Below are 19,094 nucleotides of genomic sequence, written 5' to 3' on the forward strand. Positions count from 1 at the left end.
TTCAGTCATCATTATTCACGATTCATCCAGTATTATCTGTAATCATGGTAGCACCCACATTCATGTAGAAGTGTTTAGAATAATATTATATTCTTATTTACAATGAAAGTTAACCCAAAATGAGACAATACATTCTTTACCATTCCTTTCTATTAGGCACAAAAATAATCTGAAACATAACCAAAACAAACAGCAAACGGATCCAACAAATGTAGTGAGTCACAACCAAATACAAATAATTGTTTAATACACGTGAAAGTTTGTCCCAATACTTTTAATTTCAAATCTGTATGTACAGTATACTGAGAAGACACAGAAGGGGGGTAGGCAAGTAAATCATAGACCATAGGCTATAGATTATAGGCATCCTTGAAGAGGTGTGTTTTTAGGAAGTTTTTTTAATTAAATGAATGCATTTGCATGTGTGGGGGGAGTGCATTCCAGTTGCCTGGTGGCAGAGCAGCTGACGGCCCGGACACCCACGGCGGAGAGGCGGAATGGGGGAGTGACAAGGAGACCAGCAGAGTTGAAGCGGAGGGAGCAGGAGGGGGGAGAAGGTCAGAGAGGAAGGTGCGTGGTTGGTTGTGGAGGGCTTTGTAGGTGATGAAAGGTCGCTGGTTGGAATATCCGAGTCGATGTGTCGATGTGCCCTTGATGCCAAGCTCTAACAATTGTTCGTTCTGATATTTATTTATTTATTTTTACCTTTGGATTATGTGTGTATTGTTTTGTTTTCTATATATTATTCCTGCACTGTTGGAGATAGGGGTGCAGTACTACTATGGCTGACCCTGTAAAACAAACAACACATTTCACTGCACCTATCCGGTGTATGTGGAAATCAAAATAAATAAAACATGGTCTATTTTAGCCTATGCAAAAAACAGACACGAAAAATAACTCAACATAGCTACACATCAACATACAGTATGCTGACTTAAATTGTTTACCGTCGTGCAGAATCAGGAGCACCGTGTGACATGGGATTCTGTTGGCAGAGCAGTCTCTGCTCATGAGCAACCAGCCTTCTCTTGAACCTCCACTATCCCATAAACCCTTTCGCTGGAAGTCCATTTGTTCACGATAGACCCGCGCAACGAAAAGGCAGTGAACATGTCTGACAAGAAACAGACTGTAGATTTGGGATTATTAGAGGAGGACGATGAGTTTGAAGAATTCCCAGCCGAGGGTAAATTAATTCTAGTTATATATGTTACTAATGTTAACCCGTTTTCACTGAATTGTTTTATTTAGCGACTACTTCTCAGACTGGGCCCAACAGTGACTCGGCTAGCTAGTTTAGCAAGCTTGCTAGTTATGCTAACATCATTGAATAAAAATGTAACTAGCTAGTGTGCTAGCAGCTAACCAGCTAGCTAGACACTTATGTTCACTGATAGCTAATTAGCGATTGTACTGGCGACAACTTTACATAGTTAAACGTTAGCCAACTAAGGTCAACTATAAAGTAAACAGCACATAACATATAAAAGCCAGTTAATTAACTGTAATGCCAGTTAGCGTGCTACGTTGGCTAACTAGCTAGCGTAGTAACTAGTTGAGTAAGAGTTACTTGTTCGGTAGTTGCTTGTCAACTAACGTTTTATAATTTGTAATTCTCATAATTGTATTTATGTGTTCAGATTGGACTGGGTTGGATGAGGATGAAGATGCCCACGTGTGGGAAGACAACTGGGATGATGACAATGTAGAGGACGACTTCTCTAATCAACTAAGGTAAGCCTCCCACCTTTTACTTATGACAAATCATTGTACCCCACTCAGCATCTCATCCTTAGAAATGAGAAGTACCACTCCGTTTAAGGGACATGATGCTTTGATTTTTGAGTAGACCTATATGATTTGACATTATATGGCAATGGTAACTAAACAGTAAAAATGGTTATGCTAAATGTTTAGCCACAGCAGATTTCATCAGGCTTTAGATGGAGAGTCTGGGAGGAGAGGAGAGTACTTGGTAGTTGTAGGGTGTCCAATCAAAAATGCATGTTTTGACCAATGGGTAAAATAATGTTAATTGTGTAGATAATCCTCTAAGAAAACCAATGTTCCAAACCCTGCACCATTGAGAGCATATTGACTGTGTCTCACAGCATGGTATGGCAACTGCTACAGAGGGTAGTACGTACAGCCCAGTACATTTACATTTACATTTAAGTCATTTAGCAGACGCTCTTATCCAGAGCGACTTACAAATTGGTGCATTCACCGGGGCCGAGCTCCCTGCCCTAAAATGGCCCTAAAATGGTCAGATTCCAGTAGGGCGGTCCAAAACTTTAAAAAATCGTCTGTTCTTTTGACCAATCGATTGGTCTAAATGTTAAAACGTGTATTTTTCCTTATAGACACATTTTATGTGTTTGAATCAAATCAACTATATTCACTGAGCTTGTGTGATGCTTTAAGCACACTGTTTGATTAAATATTTTAGACACACAAATGAATAGAGGGAGCCTGACCGGTAATTGATTTGATTGTGCCAGGCGGGGCTCAGACTTACTGCACTGTGTAAGTGACTGGGACTAGCATCAGTTGCCTCTCTGTCCTCCCTGCTGCAGTGACCATCAGTGTTAATTGCGCTGTACGTGTTGCTGAATCTGCAACATAATTACAGCCATTTCTGACTTATTGAAAACATTCCCTATTCCCTCAACCCTTGCTCTCTTTACGTGACCAATAGGGCCTGACCTATAGCATATCATAATCACTACAATAAATTGGTTATAACAAACTCTGAACACCGTAACATAAAAATGGATGCAGGGGGTGTGACAAATAAACTCGAAACAGGGGAATGTTTATGCTACTGGTTGAGGTAAAGGGGAAGTCAGATATGTGTAATACATTTGACTAGTTGTGGAAAATACTGGAGATCAAGAAAAATAAGGCAAGGAGCAAGCGCTGTGTGCATATTATATGTGCTGTTAGATTACAATATCAATTTCTGACCGTTTGGAACAATGTAAACAACACTAAATACATTTGAAATCGTACCAGAGGTTTTTATGTTCAGCTTTTATTATAGTATAACTACAAAAATTGATCACATTCATTCGTGAATGCAATTTCCAAATGGGAAATGTTTTATTTATAATTTAAGCTAATCAGTGGTAACTCATCATTCAGGGCAGGTAGGGCAGAGCTCATATTTTTTGTACATTAAAAAAATTGTCTGGGGGGTTGCTGGTTTTGCATGTAATTTTGGCATTAATACGTGTCACATATCAGTTTGCAAACAATGTGAAGATTATATATTTATATTTATATTATATATATTTATATTTTATATATATATATTACATTATATGATATGAAATCATTGAGTTAAAAAAGCCTCCATAAAAACATGGTATTTTTTTTGCTTTCTTCAGTAAGGCAGGTGTTTCAGCCTAGCTCGATCCTGACTAGTCTCCCAGTCCCTGCCTCAAAAAAACATCCCAACAGCATGATGCTTCCACCACCATGCTTCACCGTAGGAATGGTGCCAGGTTTCCTCTAGACGCTTTGCATTCAAGCCAAAGAGTTCAATCTTGGTTTCATCAGACAATAATCTTGTTTCTCATGGTCTGAGAGTCCTTTAGGTGAAAGTTATTTGTTTCTGGCCATTTTGAGCCTGTAATCGAACCCGCAAATGCTAATGCTCCAGATAGTCACCTAGTCTAAAGACTAGTTTTATTGCTTCTTTAATTAGAACAACCGTTTTCAGTTGCGCTAACATAATTGCAAAAGGGGTTTCTAATGATCAATTAGCCTTTCAAATTATGAACTTGGATTAGGTAACACAACGTGCCATTAGAACACAGGAGTGATGGTTGCTGATAATGGGCCTCTGTACGCCTATGTAGATATTCCATAAGAAAATCAGCTGTTTCCAGCTACAATAGTCATTTACAACATTAACAATGTCTACACTGTATTTCAGATCAATTTGATGTTATTTTAATGGACAAAACAATGTGCCTTTCTTTCAAAAACAAGGACATTTCTAAGTGACCCCAAACTTTTGAACGGTGGTGTATATTTTTTTTGCTATTGCACGACTAAAGATGTCTCGGTGGACCCAACAGCCGGTCGACTAAATGGGGTCAGCCCTAGACTCAAGCCACCCTAGTCATAGACTGTTCTCTCTGCTACTGCACGACAAGCGCTATCGATGCACCAAGTCTGGAACCAACGGGACCCGGAACAGCTTCTACCCCGATGCCGTAAGACTGCTAAATAGTTCGTCCCGGTAGCTATTGGTTATCTGCATTGACCCTTTTTTTATATCTATTTTGAGTCCTCATACACTGCTGCTACTGTTTATTATCTCTCTTGTTTCCTCGTCAGTTACCCATATGTACATATCTACTTCAATTACCTCGTACCCCTGCACATCGACTTGGTACTGGTACCCTGTGTAAATAGCCAAATATCCTTATTCATTCTATATTTCGTTGTCTTTTTTACTCTGCTTTGTTGGAAAGGGCCCGTAAGTAAGCATATCACTGTTAGTCTACACCAGTGGTCACCAACCTTTTCTGAGTCAAGATCACTTTCGCAGTCAAAAAGAAAGCTGAGATCTACCGCACAGATTCAAATAAAAAATAAACGTCCTAAGTATAACCTAATATCAGTTCTGTAGGAAGGAGGTTTGTGCAGTAGGCCTCGTACATTATTACAGCATATTGGCTATCTGCCTGGCCTGCCAATATTGTTATTTTCAAACTCGATTATATTTCAAAACTCAAGCTTTGATAAGAAAATAGATCAGTTGGTGTATCACTTCCGAGGTACAGCTGAGACTAAATTGAAGTAATTTTCAAATTGGCTTTTTTATTTTACTGTGCTGATGGTACCTGCATCTGATGGTCATGGTGTTTTCAAGACAACTGGGAACTCGCAAGCTCAACAAAGATGCCAGAGTTTCCGACTTGGAATTCTAGGTTGGAGGACATTCAGAACGAATTTTCCCAGTCTGATCAAATTTTTATTTGACTTCCCAGTTGTCTTTAACACTTGGAAGTTGAAGATTTCCGAGTTCTCACTTGTTTTGAGCACTGCATTAGTAGTAGAGGTCGACCGATTAATCGGAATGGCCGAATAATTAGGGCCGATTTCAAGTTTTCATAACAATTGGAAATCAGCGTTTTTGGACACCGATTTGGCCAATTAAAAAAAATGTATTATATATATATTTTTTTTACACCTTTTATTTAATCTTTATTTAACTAGGCAAGTCAGTTATGAACACATTCTTATTTTCAATGACGGCCTAGGAACGGTGGGTTAACTGCCTTGTTCAGGGGCAGAACAACAGATTTTTACCTTGTCAGCTCGGGGATTCATTCTTGCAACCTTACAGTTAACTAGTCCAACACTCTAACCACCTGTCTCTCATTGCACTCCACGAGGAGCCTGCCTGTTACGCAAATGCAGTAAGCCAAGGTAAGTTGCTAGCTAGCATTAAACTTATCTTATAAAAAACAATCAATCAATCATAATCACTAGTTAACTACACATGGTTGATGATCTTACTAGTTTATCTAGCTTGTCCTGCGTTGCATATAATCGATGCAGTGCGTATTCGTTAAAAAGGACTGTCCTTGCTTCAATGTGTACCTAACCATAAACATCAATGCCTTTCTTAAAATCAATACACAGAAGTATATCTTTTTAAACCTGCATATTTAGCTAAAATAAATCCAGGTTAGCAGGCAATATTAACCAGGTTTAATTGTGTCACTTCTCTTGTGTTCATTGCACGCAGAGTCAGGGTATATGCAACACTTTGGGCCACCTAATTTGCCAGAATTTTGACATAACATTGAAGGTTGTGTGTGCAATGTAATAGGAATATTTAGACTTATGGATGCCACCCGTTATATAAAATACAGAAAGGTTCCGTATTTCACTGAACGAGTAAACGTCTTGTTTTCGAGATGATAGTTTCCGGATTCGACCATATTAATGACCTACGGCTTGTATTTCTGTGTGTTATTATGTTATAATGAAGTCTATGATTTGATAGAGCAGCAGCAGCTCTTCGCAATGCCATTTATGACTTCAAGCCTATCAACTCCCGAGATTAGGCTGGTGTAACCGATGTGAAATGGCTAGCTAGTTAGCGGGCTGCGTGCTAATAGCGTTTCAAACGTCACTCGCTCTGAGACTTGGAGTGGTTGTTCCCCTTGCTCTGCATGGGTAATGCTGCTTCGAGGGTGGCTGTTGTCGATGTGTTCCTGGTTCGAGTCTAGGTAGGGGCGAGGAGAGGGACGGAAGCTATACTCTTACACTGGCAATACTAAAGTGCCTATAAGAACATCCAATAGTCAAAGGTATATGAAATACAAATGGTATAGAGAGAAATAGTCCTATAATTCCTGTAATAACTGCAACCTAAAACTTCTTACCTGGGAATATTGAAGACTCATGTTAAAAGGAACCACCAGCTTTCATATGTTCTGAGCAAGGATTGTGAACGTTAGCCTTCTTACATCCCACATATTGCACTTTTACTTTCTTCTCCCACACTTTGTTTTTGCATTATTTAAACCAAATTGAACATTATTTATTTGAGGCTAAATTGAATTTATTGATGAATTATATTAAGTTAAAATAAGTGTTCATTCAGTATTGTTGTAATTGTCATTATTACAAATAAATAGAAATTGTCAGATTAATCGGTATCAGCTTTTTTTTGGTCCTCCAATAATCGGTATCGGCATTGAAAAATCATAATTAGTAGTGCCTTTCACAGTCTCTGCTCTCTCCTTCCTTTCCTCCAGTGAGACTGACCAGAGAGAGGGGACACTGTCTTCCACCTGATGGTGGAATTCTCGTCGCACCGAACCTGCCTCAGGCACAAATTCATGTTGTTCCTATTACCAGAGAAAGGGAAATATTCCTCCATATTAAAATGAACACATCAAGCTGTTAATATTTATAAAAGCGCAGGGCTATCGATACACTTGGCTACTCAGTCATTGCAGCTGCAGCGCGAGTTTTATGCTTTGTAATAGTGTTGAACTAAAACAATGACTGCTTTTAACTTGAACTCACTCATAGAAACAGCAGCTCTTTGCGGTATTCATTGACAGTCTCTCTGGTCATGGTTATAAAAGTTAGGAAATCTCCCGTAGGCTAGTATCAAACTTCTGTGGCCATGGTCGTCGAAGCTGTAGGAACAATGATTTGAGCTATCCGATTGGCCAGCGCAGTTGGCGAATTAGATTTAGCCACAGCTCTCCTGGTCCATTGGGCAGACAGTTATTTATTTACATTTTTTTCATACAAATTATGTTTCCAAAATAGAACACTTTGCCTACCCGGTGTGCAGGGCTTCTGAATCAACTTCACTTACTGCCAACAGAGGAAAAAACTAAAGGAGTGCAAGCCTTTGACTTTTCTACAGAAATGTTTGGTGATTGACTAGGAATGCCTTGAAGATCAACCACTGATCTACCTTTTACAACATTTTTTAAATGTCTATCATAATCCATTCAAACGTTTTGGGAGTTTTTGCCCTTGTATGATGGTCAGAATTAGGGTGACTAAATCAAAAAGAGGTAAAAACCCTGGAAAACTGCATCGCATCAGCTGGGCTGGATTCTGTGCAAGAATTAATGCTGCTGGCTACCTGACAGGCTCACTTCCCTGTTGAACTCGTCATATTTCTTATCCAATCAGCTGGACATAACAATATAGAGGCAAGATAGATATCAATTTTGAGACATGGCATAGTATTTTCATATTACAACATGCTTTTCATATTTGAAATTCTTGTTATTTTTCAAAGATTTCTCACGCTTGTTTTTGTATCTCTGAAATGTCAATGAGCACTGAGCATATACCAAGCTTTTACATTTAATTCAGCTCGTTTCATGCTAATTCTGTTTTTTTGCGACCCGCGGTAACAACTTTGACGTGGACGGCCACAAAATGTGAAATCCTCAAAAGTTGTTAAGAGAAACCTGCACCGCTATGTCAACCGAGCTCCGTGTTTATTATCTAATGTATTAGTTTACGAAATCTGACATTTAGGACATAATGTTAATGTTACGTCAGAGAAAATCCCCACTGAATCATTCAGAACATAAAGAATCACATTTGTCTTGGTAAAATGTATTTTATGACATAAGGGAGTGAAATTTCATCACCAAAATGTGTTTTCATGTCGTCTTTTTATCAATGCTTCATGAATGGTGAGTGGTGATCTGATTCTTGAGTTGATAGCATCCAAGCGTACCAGGACGATTCAATCGGACACTCTCGTAGAAATTCGACTTCCCGAGTCGGAAATAGCCGAAACTTCTATAAACGACCCTCTTAAATCAGAGTTCTAAGTGGGAAACTCAAACCAGAATGATGATACCCGAGTTCACGAGTTGTGACGTTTCATCACTGAGCTTTCACCTTTCTTTCCAAGAAGATGGTAAAACGCAGCCATTTACAACCTTGATGATGTAGCCTACTTAATTTGATCCATCCAATCTATTGTTTGACATACTGTCAAAGTAAGCAAGCCAATTGAATAATATTAGCCATCCTATTCGTCTAGCTAAATTCAAGATTAAATCTCATTTGGTAGAAGTTGTTCCGATTTCAAAAGAACCTCTGATGCTTTCATGACATGTTTCAGAGTTCCCCAACTGAGCGTTACGAGAATGCATATTTTCTGGTGGATGAGGCATTCTGTTGTCTGGATAAGCCTGATGAAGGCTCCTGTTTCCAGCTGTTCATCTTCGTGGTGTCTCTTTTCTTACATAGAGAGACATTTGTCAGCATAATTGCGTGTCATTTGTTAATGATTATGCAGGCTTTGAATAATACGGACAGTCTACAATGTGTGCTTCTCGAGTAATTGTCAGCAATATGTGTTTTTATTTATGGACATGTTAGGCTACTCTTGTTGAATATTCAACTGTTGTATTGACTTGAAGTGGCCAGTCTGTTTTCATTTTTGAGTGTAAGCTACTTCAGACAATTATATTGCATTGTTTTATTCAAACCTTTGATGGCTGCTATTAAGACATTTATAGAAGACCTCATATATGATTATGTTATAAGTCTATAACCTAAGTACAAGTAGGCCGTAGCTGCCTGCGTTGTATTTCTTCAGTCGTATATTAAGAACTCTTTTCTCAATCAACATAGATGGCCACTTGTACTTTAACCTCCGGCACTGCTTAGATGTGTTCCAAATGGTATCCCTTTCCTTACTTTTGATCAGGGCCCATAGGGTTCTGGTTAAAAGTAGTGCACTAAATGGGGAATAGTGGGCCATTTGGGACATAACCCTTGTAATCACCTCAATTGGCTGATCCTTTTTTTTGTCTCTGCAGAGCGGAGCTGGAGAAACATGGGTACAAGATGGAGACGTCGCAGTAGCCGCTGAGTCCACACGGCTGTTGAGATTGGATAGGGATGGACTTGATGTTTTTTTATATTTATAACATCATACTTCAAATGGAGGATGTTTAACATGCTAAACTCGCACACATTTTTGTACGAAACCTTAGCAAGAATAAGGTGTTTCACGAGTAAATTCCCCCCCCCTCAGAGTTATGTACACATTAAAGATGGTTCTGTTCAAGTACCCGTTCGTTCACATACTCTTATTTATGCACATTTTCCATCTCTTTATATATAATCAGCTGGTCAGTTACTGCTTTAATATAAATCCATATTTTACAGTGTTATGTTTTTACTATAAAGACCACTTTGGTCCAGGGCTTTGGTTTAACATCCATTTAAATACCACTTTTTGTTAGAGCCATTGATTTAAAATGTAGCTTTACTGCCTGCGCAACACTTAACCTACGTTTTAATGGTCCAGTAATTATTGGCCTGTGTGACACACTCCATCTATTTTAATCCACAATATGAATGTTGCATGATGTTCGTAAAGAGTCAAGTGCTGCACTGCACATTTTTCCATTGTAATGCTCTTAGTTTGAAAACTACCACCCATTTTTCACATGGTCACTCTCCAATATTAAACCATTCAATGAACAGGTGTGTGTCAGTCAGAAGTGGATGGAGAGACACACACACATGCAGTGAGATTTGTGCATAAATTGTGTGTACAGTGTGTGGGTGGGTGTGTGTAGGATGATCCACACACAGGGATGCGTGTTCCCCTCTGCTGTCTACATGCCCTTTGAGCTCATGGCGTTGGGCTGGGTCTCAGTCTCAAGGAGAGATTATCCACTGCCGTGTTTGTCAGGGGCAGGGAGGTGGTCTCAGCATGGGGGCCCTGCCTGGGCCTGCCCTACTCCCGACCAGGCCCTGCTTTTCCGGCTCCGTGCAGCAGGGACCCCCGCACTGAGCCGGAGGCCAATTTAGCCCAGCCACACTCGCCCCAGCAAAATGATTTTGCTGCATTTGTGGACTCTCAGTCTCACAGTCTTAATGAGAAGAAATGGATGCCAGTATAACCTGCTGCCTGCCAGCCTGCTGTGGAGTGGAGAGCTGCTTCCTCTCCTCCAGTGTTGCTCCCTCTGCTCTTTATATGTTGCTGGTAGACCTGCGATAGCTTGTTAGAATAGCCATTAGGAAAGTCTTTTACACATACTGTTTTCCAGTGTTTCTCTACATATTATTGATTATGGTTGTATTATTAGATACAGTCCTGATTTCCTGTTCAAACCAAAATGGGTTGATATATCTAATCTATCCTCCACCACTGTAGGCAAAACAGACCATCCTGTCCCCTGTCTTTGCCAGATGATTTGATCTGATCTATTGCTCATGGCTGCTGTTCGTAATGGCGTGTCTCTTTTTAAGGTATGTTCTCTGATATTTGTGAAGTTGCACAGGTGTAAGTCCTCAAGATGAGAGGGTATCTCCCCAGAGGTTATAGCTCCCTCTTCACCAGTGATTATGCCAAACACTCATCTGCAGACCACAATCCAACTGCTCCCTTGTGTGTAAAGCCCTTATGACACTTTCTGATTTCGCCAACTGTTCAGAATGGAATTTCAATTAGTCCAAAATGAACATTTGCTGTCTTTAGACTTTATGGACCCCATTTGAACCTGCAGTTGTGGGTACTACTAGTGCAATATAAAATGTATACATTTTAAAATTTAGGATGTGGGACTAAGATTGACACATTACACAAAGATGCTCACGTTTACTTATGCATTTAAGCTAAGTGCCAAGAGCCACATCATTATTTTAATTGTTGGAAAGGCAACGGAGTGAGAGAATCGGTAAGTGTGAGAAATGGAGAACACAGCCATTTTGTTTGTGCTGAGAGCGGCAGGTTGTCTCACTGTTGGGGTTTGAGCAGGGCCTCTGCCCCCCCCCCAATTGCTTTTCATTTACCTAACTTTTGTCATTCATTTATAACCCACATAATTCACCTTAACATGGGCAGTCTGTCCACTTTGACCACTATTGATGTGTCAACAATCACATTTCTTGTTTGAACTGAACCCCAATGAGGATTTATTTTTGGACGGTAACATGATTTCGATTTGGACCACTGTTTCATCAATAGACTGCTCCAGTTGCTTTTGTCCACTTTGTCAAAAAAAGAGCATCTGTACATGAAACCCTGGATCATGGTTTGACCATAACCAGCAAGAGGTCTCTATAAAAACAGTGAAAATACTACTGAATACAACACATTCTGTAACATTACAGTTCTATTGTTCCTCTGGCCTGGTGGCTGTGGGTGATGTATGGATCCATCCCACTGTGTCAACACTGTAGAGAGGGGACACACAGCATCCTCCCAGGCTATACTTTACTTCCTTCAGACCCTGGTTGGTACTGCTGTCGTTCCAGGGTTCTGCGACCGCAGCAGGCCTCTCCACCACCAGCCAAGAAAGACGGGGGCTGTTGTAGTCGTGCAGGCAGGGGACACGCAGCTGCTACAATAATAGGCCTAATTGCACGTTTCTTTTGTGGGGCTGAAATTAGTGGCAGACACTGCTATATACAATGCCCCCAAAAAAACCTTGTTTTTTTTTTTTTAAGTGACACGAGGGGGCGAGTCATTCACCAGAGAGAGAGACCCATCAACGCCCACGGCCAAGCGTCGTCCCACACCTGCACTCACCCTCGCTAAAGTAAACACAGATAATAAGGTGTAATTACTTTAGAAAATAATAGCGAGGAGGGCTCCCTCGTGTGACAATGTCTGGCCTGTTTATTGTGGGGCTGAAACAACCTCAGGATAGGGTAGAAAGAATGAGTGGCCCCAGAGCAAGGCAGACATCACTTTCAATGAGGACCCTGCTTTTTTAATGTCTAGCCCGAGTAATTTGTGTGCTTCGTCACCTCAATGGGGATTGACCTTGAGAGTGTGGGCCGGGTGGGTTTTCAGTATGGCGATAAGTTGGACATTAAAGTGAGGTAGCCCTGATAAAGAGTTTTGTTTTGTTCCATGTGTTTTACTCTACAACCAGTCTAGTTCCCATCTGTTTCTCCATCACACATATTAAAGTTAAGTTCAAAGGGGATAGACTCGTCATAGACCATAGAACATGACACTGGACAGTTCAGACAGTAGGATCATACTGGAGCTTCAGTTTCGTTCAAGAGCGGACAGGCCTTAAACACATCTGACGTGTTCTCACACAGAGAGAAAGAGAAGGGAATGTTTCTTTTTAACGCCATCAGTGGAGGTTGATCACTATGAAAACACAGACTTTAGTTTGATGTCAGTGTGGATTATGGACTTCCCTGCTGCAGCAGAGCAGTTTGACATTCCTCTTCTCTTTGGTCTGGGAGGAATTTTGAGGGAATGAGGGTAAAATCTCTCAAAGACATTGAGCAAGAGGTCACTCTCAGCCTAATGTGATATGGACATGCATGGTCCTGCATAGACAATGGTAGAAAACAGTGTCCCCCAAATGTGACTATATTCCCTATATAGTGCCCTACTTTTGTCATTTGCTATGCAGCCAGTGAAATTCAGTGTGAGCATCATGGAGCTGCTGATGGTACTACTATACTTTACCTTATATGAAGACTTGACTGCAAGGGCCGAATCAAAACTACAGTAATAAAACAACGTGGAAAGGACAGCCAGTATTCATTACTCACTATATGTTATGCTATAGCTCTATCACATCTGCCTACAATACAGTAAAGAACACGCCATGGTAAAATTGAGAAAAAGTGGAAAATAGAAGTGTGCTAATCCAAGTGAAAAAATAAATAATTGCCCAACATCTGGGTGACATTTTGTCACATACTGTTACTAACGAATCACTGCAGTCGTATTGACTGATTCATGTAATCATGACTCAATCTGTTACTAACGGGTCACTACAGTCGTATTGACTGATTCATGTAATCATGACTCAACCTGTTACTAACGGGTCACTACAGTCGTATTGACTGATTCGTGTAATCATGTCATAACCTATTACTGATGGATAACTACAGTCGTATTGACTGATTCGTGTAATCATGACTCAACCTATTACTGATGGATAACTACAGTCATATTGACTGATTCGTGTAATCATGACTCAACCTGTTACTGATGGATAACTACAGTCGTATTGACTGATTCGTGTAATCATGTCTCAACCTGTTACTGATGGATAACTACAGTCATATTGACTGATTCGTGTAATCATGACTCAACCTATTACTGATGCATAACTACAGTCATATTGACTGATTCGTGTAATCATGTCTCAACCTGTTACTGATGGATAACTACAGTCGTATTGACTGATTCGTGTAATCATGACTCAACCTATTACTGATGGATAACTACAGTCATATTGACTGATTCGTGTAATCATGTCTCAACCTGTTACTGATGGATAACTACAGTCATATTGACTGATTCGTGTAATCATGACTCAACCTGTTACTGATGGATAACTACAGTCGTATTGACTGATTCGTGTAATCATGACTCAACCTGTTACTGATGGATAACTACAGTCATATTGACTGATTCGTGTAATCATGTCTCAACCTGTTACTGATGGATAACTACAGTCGTATTGACTGATTCGTGTAATCATGTCTCAACCTGTTACTGATGGATAACTACAGTCATATTGACTGATTCGTGTAATCATGACTCAACCTGTTACTGATGGATAACTACAGTCGTATTGACTGATTCGTGTAATCATGTCTCAACCTGTTACTGATGGATAACTACAGTCATATTGACTGATTCGTGTAATGTCTCAACCTGTTACTGATGGATAACTACAGTCATATTGACTGATTCGTGTAATCATGACTCAACCTATTACTGATGGATAACTACAGTCATATTGACTGATTCGTGTAATCATGTCTCAACCTGTTACTGATGGATAACTACAGTCATATTGACTGATTCGTGTAATCATGTCTCAACCTGTTACTGATGGATAACTACAGTCATATTGACTGATTCGTGTAATCATGTCTCAACCTGTTACTGATGGATAACTACAGTCATATTGACTGATTCGTGTAATCATGTCTCAACCTATTACTGACAGGTCACTACAGTCGTATTGACTGATTCGTGTAATCATGACTCAACCTATTACTGATGGATAACTACAGTCATATTGACTGATTCGTGTAATCATGACTCCACCTATTACTGACGGGTCACTACAATCGGATTGACTGATTTGTGTAATCATGACTCAATCTGTTACTGACGGGTCACTACAGTCGTATTGACTGATTCGTGTAATCATGACTCAATCTGTTACTGACGGGTCACTACGGTCGTATTGACTGATTTGTGTAATCATGACTCAATCTGTTACTGACGGGTCACTACGGTCGTATTGACTGATTTGTTTAATCATGAAGCAACCTGTGTCAATGACAGCAGTAGTATCAGGACAAAATGTAGAAGTAAATAGAAATGGATAAAGCCAATCACTTTAGAGGATCTCTCTACAATACCCTCAGCACGTAGGCCTATCATATTCCTTTAATGATAGTATTAATATCATTCTTATGGAACACTGGTTAAGAGTTTATCAGTTCACCCTTAATTACATTTGATCCTGTGTAAAGAAATAAACCTCAATGTGTTACGCTAAATGAGTGAAGAGGTGTGGAGTCAGGCGCAGAGAGCAAAAGATGTGGGGAAAAAAAAGCTTTAATGTACAGGAAATATAACATGAACAAAAGTAGGAAAACAAATTAACAGAAATATAAACGGACAGCGCGAAACCCAAAAAGCAAACAATATACACTCAAAGACAGAACAGACGAACAAGCCCGCACGAAACAGAAGCGGGCTGAACAAACTTATATAACCCTACCCTAACAACCAAACAAGAAACAGGTGATACCAATCAGACAAAACCAATGGAACACAGAACAACGGATCGGTGATAGCTAGTAGACCGGCGACGACGACCGCCGAGCGCCACCCGAACAAGAAGGGGAGTCACCTTCGGTAATATTCGTGACACAATGTGCAATAAGCCTTAAAGGGCTTTCCGAAGATTTTTAGTTTACAGTGACGTCCTCAACAAGCTCCCCACTGTGACTCCATGCACTGTCCTTACAGACACCAATACCCAGCAATTAGGTTTTGTTTTCTATTTTTACTCCAACCCCCCCCACTGACCATCTTTGTAAACATTTATAGCTCCCATATCAAGCCATCCATTCTACTGAGCCTAATAGCATTGGACAGTGAAGGAAGAAACATTAACAGAACAATTTAGAGAGAGGCTTTTGCAGGCTAATTAGGCACTCGTGTTATCATCATCGCTGGTGACTTATTATCAGTGCTCTGATCATTGTAATTAATCAATCATCTGAGTCACTCATGCGCTCCTACACACTGGAAATGGGGACTAGAGCATCGGTGACCTATAAGAAGAAGGGGATGCATTTGTTTTAGCCCATATCAATTGTGGTAGTAATGTGATATACCACGTCTGTCAGCCAATCAGCATTCAGGGCTCGAAACAAGCCAATTTATAATCTGCAGTTGTCCACTCCCATTTGAATAACCAATTTATTCATAAATATACAGTGGGGAGAACAGATATTTGATATATTGCTGATTTTGCAGGTTTTCCTATTTACAAAGCATGTAGAGGTCTGTAATTTGTATCGTAGGTACACTTCAACTGTGAGAGACGGAATCTAAAACAAAAATCCAGAAAATCACATTGTATGATTTTTAAGTAATTAATTAGCATTTTATTGCATGACACAAGTATTTGATCACTTACCAACCAGTAAGAATTCCGGCTCTCACAGACCTGTTAGTTTTTCTTTAAGAAGCCCTCCTGTTCTCCACTCATTACCTGTATTAACTGCACCTGTTTGAACTCGTTACCTGTATAAAAGACACCTGTCCACACACTCAATCAAACAGACTCCAACCTCTCCACAATGGCCAAGACCAGAGAGCTGTGTAAGGACATCAGGGATAAAATTGTAGACCTGCACAAGGCTGGGATGGGCTACAGGACAATAGGCAAGCAGCTTGGTAAGAAGGCAACAACTGTTGGTGCAATTATTAGAACATGGAAGAAGTTCAAGATGACGGTCAATCACCCTCGGTCTGGGGCTCCATGCAAGATCTCACCTCGTGGGGCACCAATGATCATGAGGAAGGTGAGGGATCAGCCCAGAACTACACGGCAGGACCTGGTCAATGACCTGAAGAGAGCTAGGACCACAGTCTCAAAGAACCATGAGTAACACACTACGCCGTCATGGATTAAAATCCTGCAGCGCACGCAAGGTCCCCCTGCTCAAGCCAGCGCATGTCCAGGCCCATCTGAAGTTTGCCAATGACCATCTGGATGGATGTCATAAGGTGTATGCACCAATTTGTAAGTCGCTCTGGATAAGAGCGTCTGCTAAATGACTTAAATGTAAATGTAAATGTAATGATCCAGAGGAGGAGTGGGAGAAGGTCATGTGGTCTGATGAGACAAAAATAGAGCTTTTTGGTCTAAACTCCACTCGCCGTGTTTGGAGGAAGAAGGATGAGTACAACCCCAAGAACACTATCCCAACCGTGAAGCATGGAGGTGGAAACATCATTCTTTGGGGTTGCTTTTCTGCAAAGGGGACAGGACGACTGCACTGTATTGAGGGGAGGATGGATGGGGCCATGTATCGCGAGATCTTGGCCAACAACCTCCTTCCCTCAGTAAGAGCATCGAAGATTGGTTGTGGCTGGGTTTTCCAGCATGACAACGATCCGAAACACACAGCCAGGGCAACTAAGGAGTGGCTCCGTAAGAAGCATCTCAAGGTCCTGGAGTGGCCTAGCCAGTCACCAGACCTGCACCCAATAGAAAATCTTTGGAGGGAGCTGAAAGTCCGTATTGCGCAGCGACAGCCCCGGAACCTGAAGGATCTGGAGAAGGTCTGTATGGAGAAATGGGCCAAAATCCCTGCTGCAGTGTGTGCAAACCTGGTCAAGAACTACAGGAAAAGTATGATCTCTGTAATAGCAAACAAAGGTTTCCGTACCAAATATTAAGTTCTGCTTTTCTGATGTATCAAATACTTATGTCATAAAATGCAAATGAATTACTTAAAAATCATACAATGTGATTTTCTGGATTTTTGTTTGAGATTCCGTCTCTCATAGTTTAAAAATGACAGACCTCTACATGCTTTGTAAGTAGGGAAACCTGCAAAATCGGCAGTGTATCAAATACTTGTTCTCCCCACTGTATGTTGACATATAGGCCTGATTACAATATCAACAAATAAGTAATGCCACTAAGCAGACTTAGTTATCATACAATTTATACCAAATCACAAAAGTATGATATCCTATAGGAATCACACACAAAAGTATGATATCCTATAGGAATCACACACAAAAGTATGATATCCTATAGGAATCACACACAAAAGTATGATATCCTATAGGAATCACACACAAAAGTATGATATCCTATAGGAATCACACACAAAAGTATGATATCCTATAGGAATCACACACAAAAGTATGATATCCTATAGGAATCACACACAAAAGTATGATATCCTATAGGAATCACACACAACTGATTTATGTTATTGAAATACGATTAGATGTTTGACCACTTCCCTGTGTTCAATCTAAAAGCTATCACATATGTACTGAGGAGGATCATCCCACTGACTGACAAACACATCAAATGGGAGAAAAACACAGGCAAATTATGAACAGCCAGCGAGCGGCAGTGGATTGGAGAGCCTGGGAGGCCTGGCACAGCCACAGTCAATTGTACTGCGTCCAACAAGGAAACTATTAATCATGTGTGAATGGCTGTCTGCTTGCAAGACAACAGCAACGCTCCAAATCTCTGCCTGAGCCTGAGGCAGGACACACATCCAGCTGAATATGTAGGCATGCGGTCCCTCACACACAGACACACAAATACTGATGCACACAGTCACAAAAACTGTCTGGCATAAAGACAGACAGCCATAAACAAATGCAAGCATGCACACCAGTGGCGGTCAGGACCAGTTAAGATGAGGGAGGACGATACATTTTGTATGAGCATGGCCTTATTTCTATTACAGCATATTGGATGACTGTCATTCATTTTCCATTCACCCAGCTCAATGTAACATGGAGAGGGTTAGGCTACTACGTGATACTCTAATTTTCCCTGTACCCATCATGAGGTTGCTACAACTTAGTCTATGAATGAAAGTTTACAACGTACAGTTGAAGTCGGAAGTTTACATACACCTTAGTCCAATACATTTAAACTCAGTTTTCACAATTCCTGACATTTAATCCTAGTACAAATTCCCTGTCTTAGGTCAGTTAGGATCACCACTTTATTTTAAGAATGTTAAATGTCAGGAATAATAGTAGAGAGAGTTATTTATTTCAGCTTTTATTTATTTCATCACATTCCCAGTGGGTCAGAAGTTTACATACACTCAATTAGTATTTGGTAGCATTGCCTTTAAATAGGTTAACTTGGGTCAAATGTTTTGGGTAGCCTTCCACAAGCTCCCCACAATAAGTTGGGTGAATTTTGGCCCATTCCTCCTGACAGAGCTGGTGTAACTGAGTCAGGTTTGTAGGCCTCCTTGCTCGAACACGCTTTTTCAGTTCTGCCCACAAATTTTCTATAGGATTGAGGTCAAGGATTTGTGATGGCCACTCC

General features: G+C 40.4%; 1 protein-coding gene across 1 annotated transcript; it reads left to right on the forward strand.

Annotated features, from left to right (window-relative positions):
- Positions 1–1,020: 1,020 nt before the first annotated feature.
- sem1 (SEM1 26S proteasome subunit) lies at positions 1,021–9,598 on the forward strand. Its single transcript, XM_035761910.2, has 3 exons — positions 1,021–1,189; positions 1,644–1,737; positions 9,345–9,598. The coding sequence occupies exons 1-3, from the start codon at positions 1,114–1,116 to the stop codon at positions 9,388–9,390; spliced, it is 216 nt and encodes a 71-aa protein (XP_035617803.1). The 5' UTR covers positions 1,021–1,113; the 3' UTR covers positions 9,391–9,598.
- Positions 9,599–19,094: the final 9,496 nt, after the last annotated feature.

Source organism: Oncorhynchus keta, chromosome 20 (assembly GCF_023373465.1).
Source record: "Oncorhynchus keta strain PuntledgeMale-10-30-2019 chromosome 20, Oket_V2, whole genome shotgun sequence".
Lineage (NCBI taxonomy): Eukaryota > Metazoa > Chordata > Actinopteri > Salmoniformes > Salmonidae > Oncorhynchus > Oncorhynchus keta.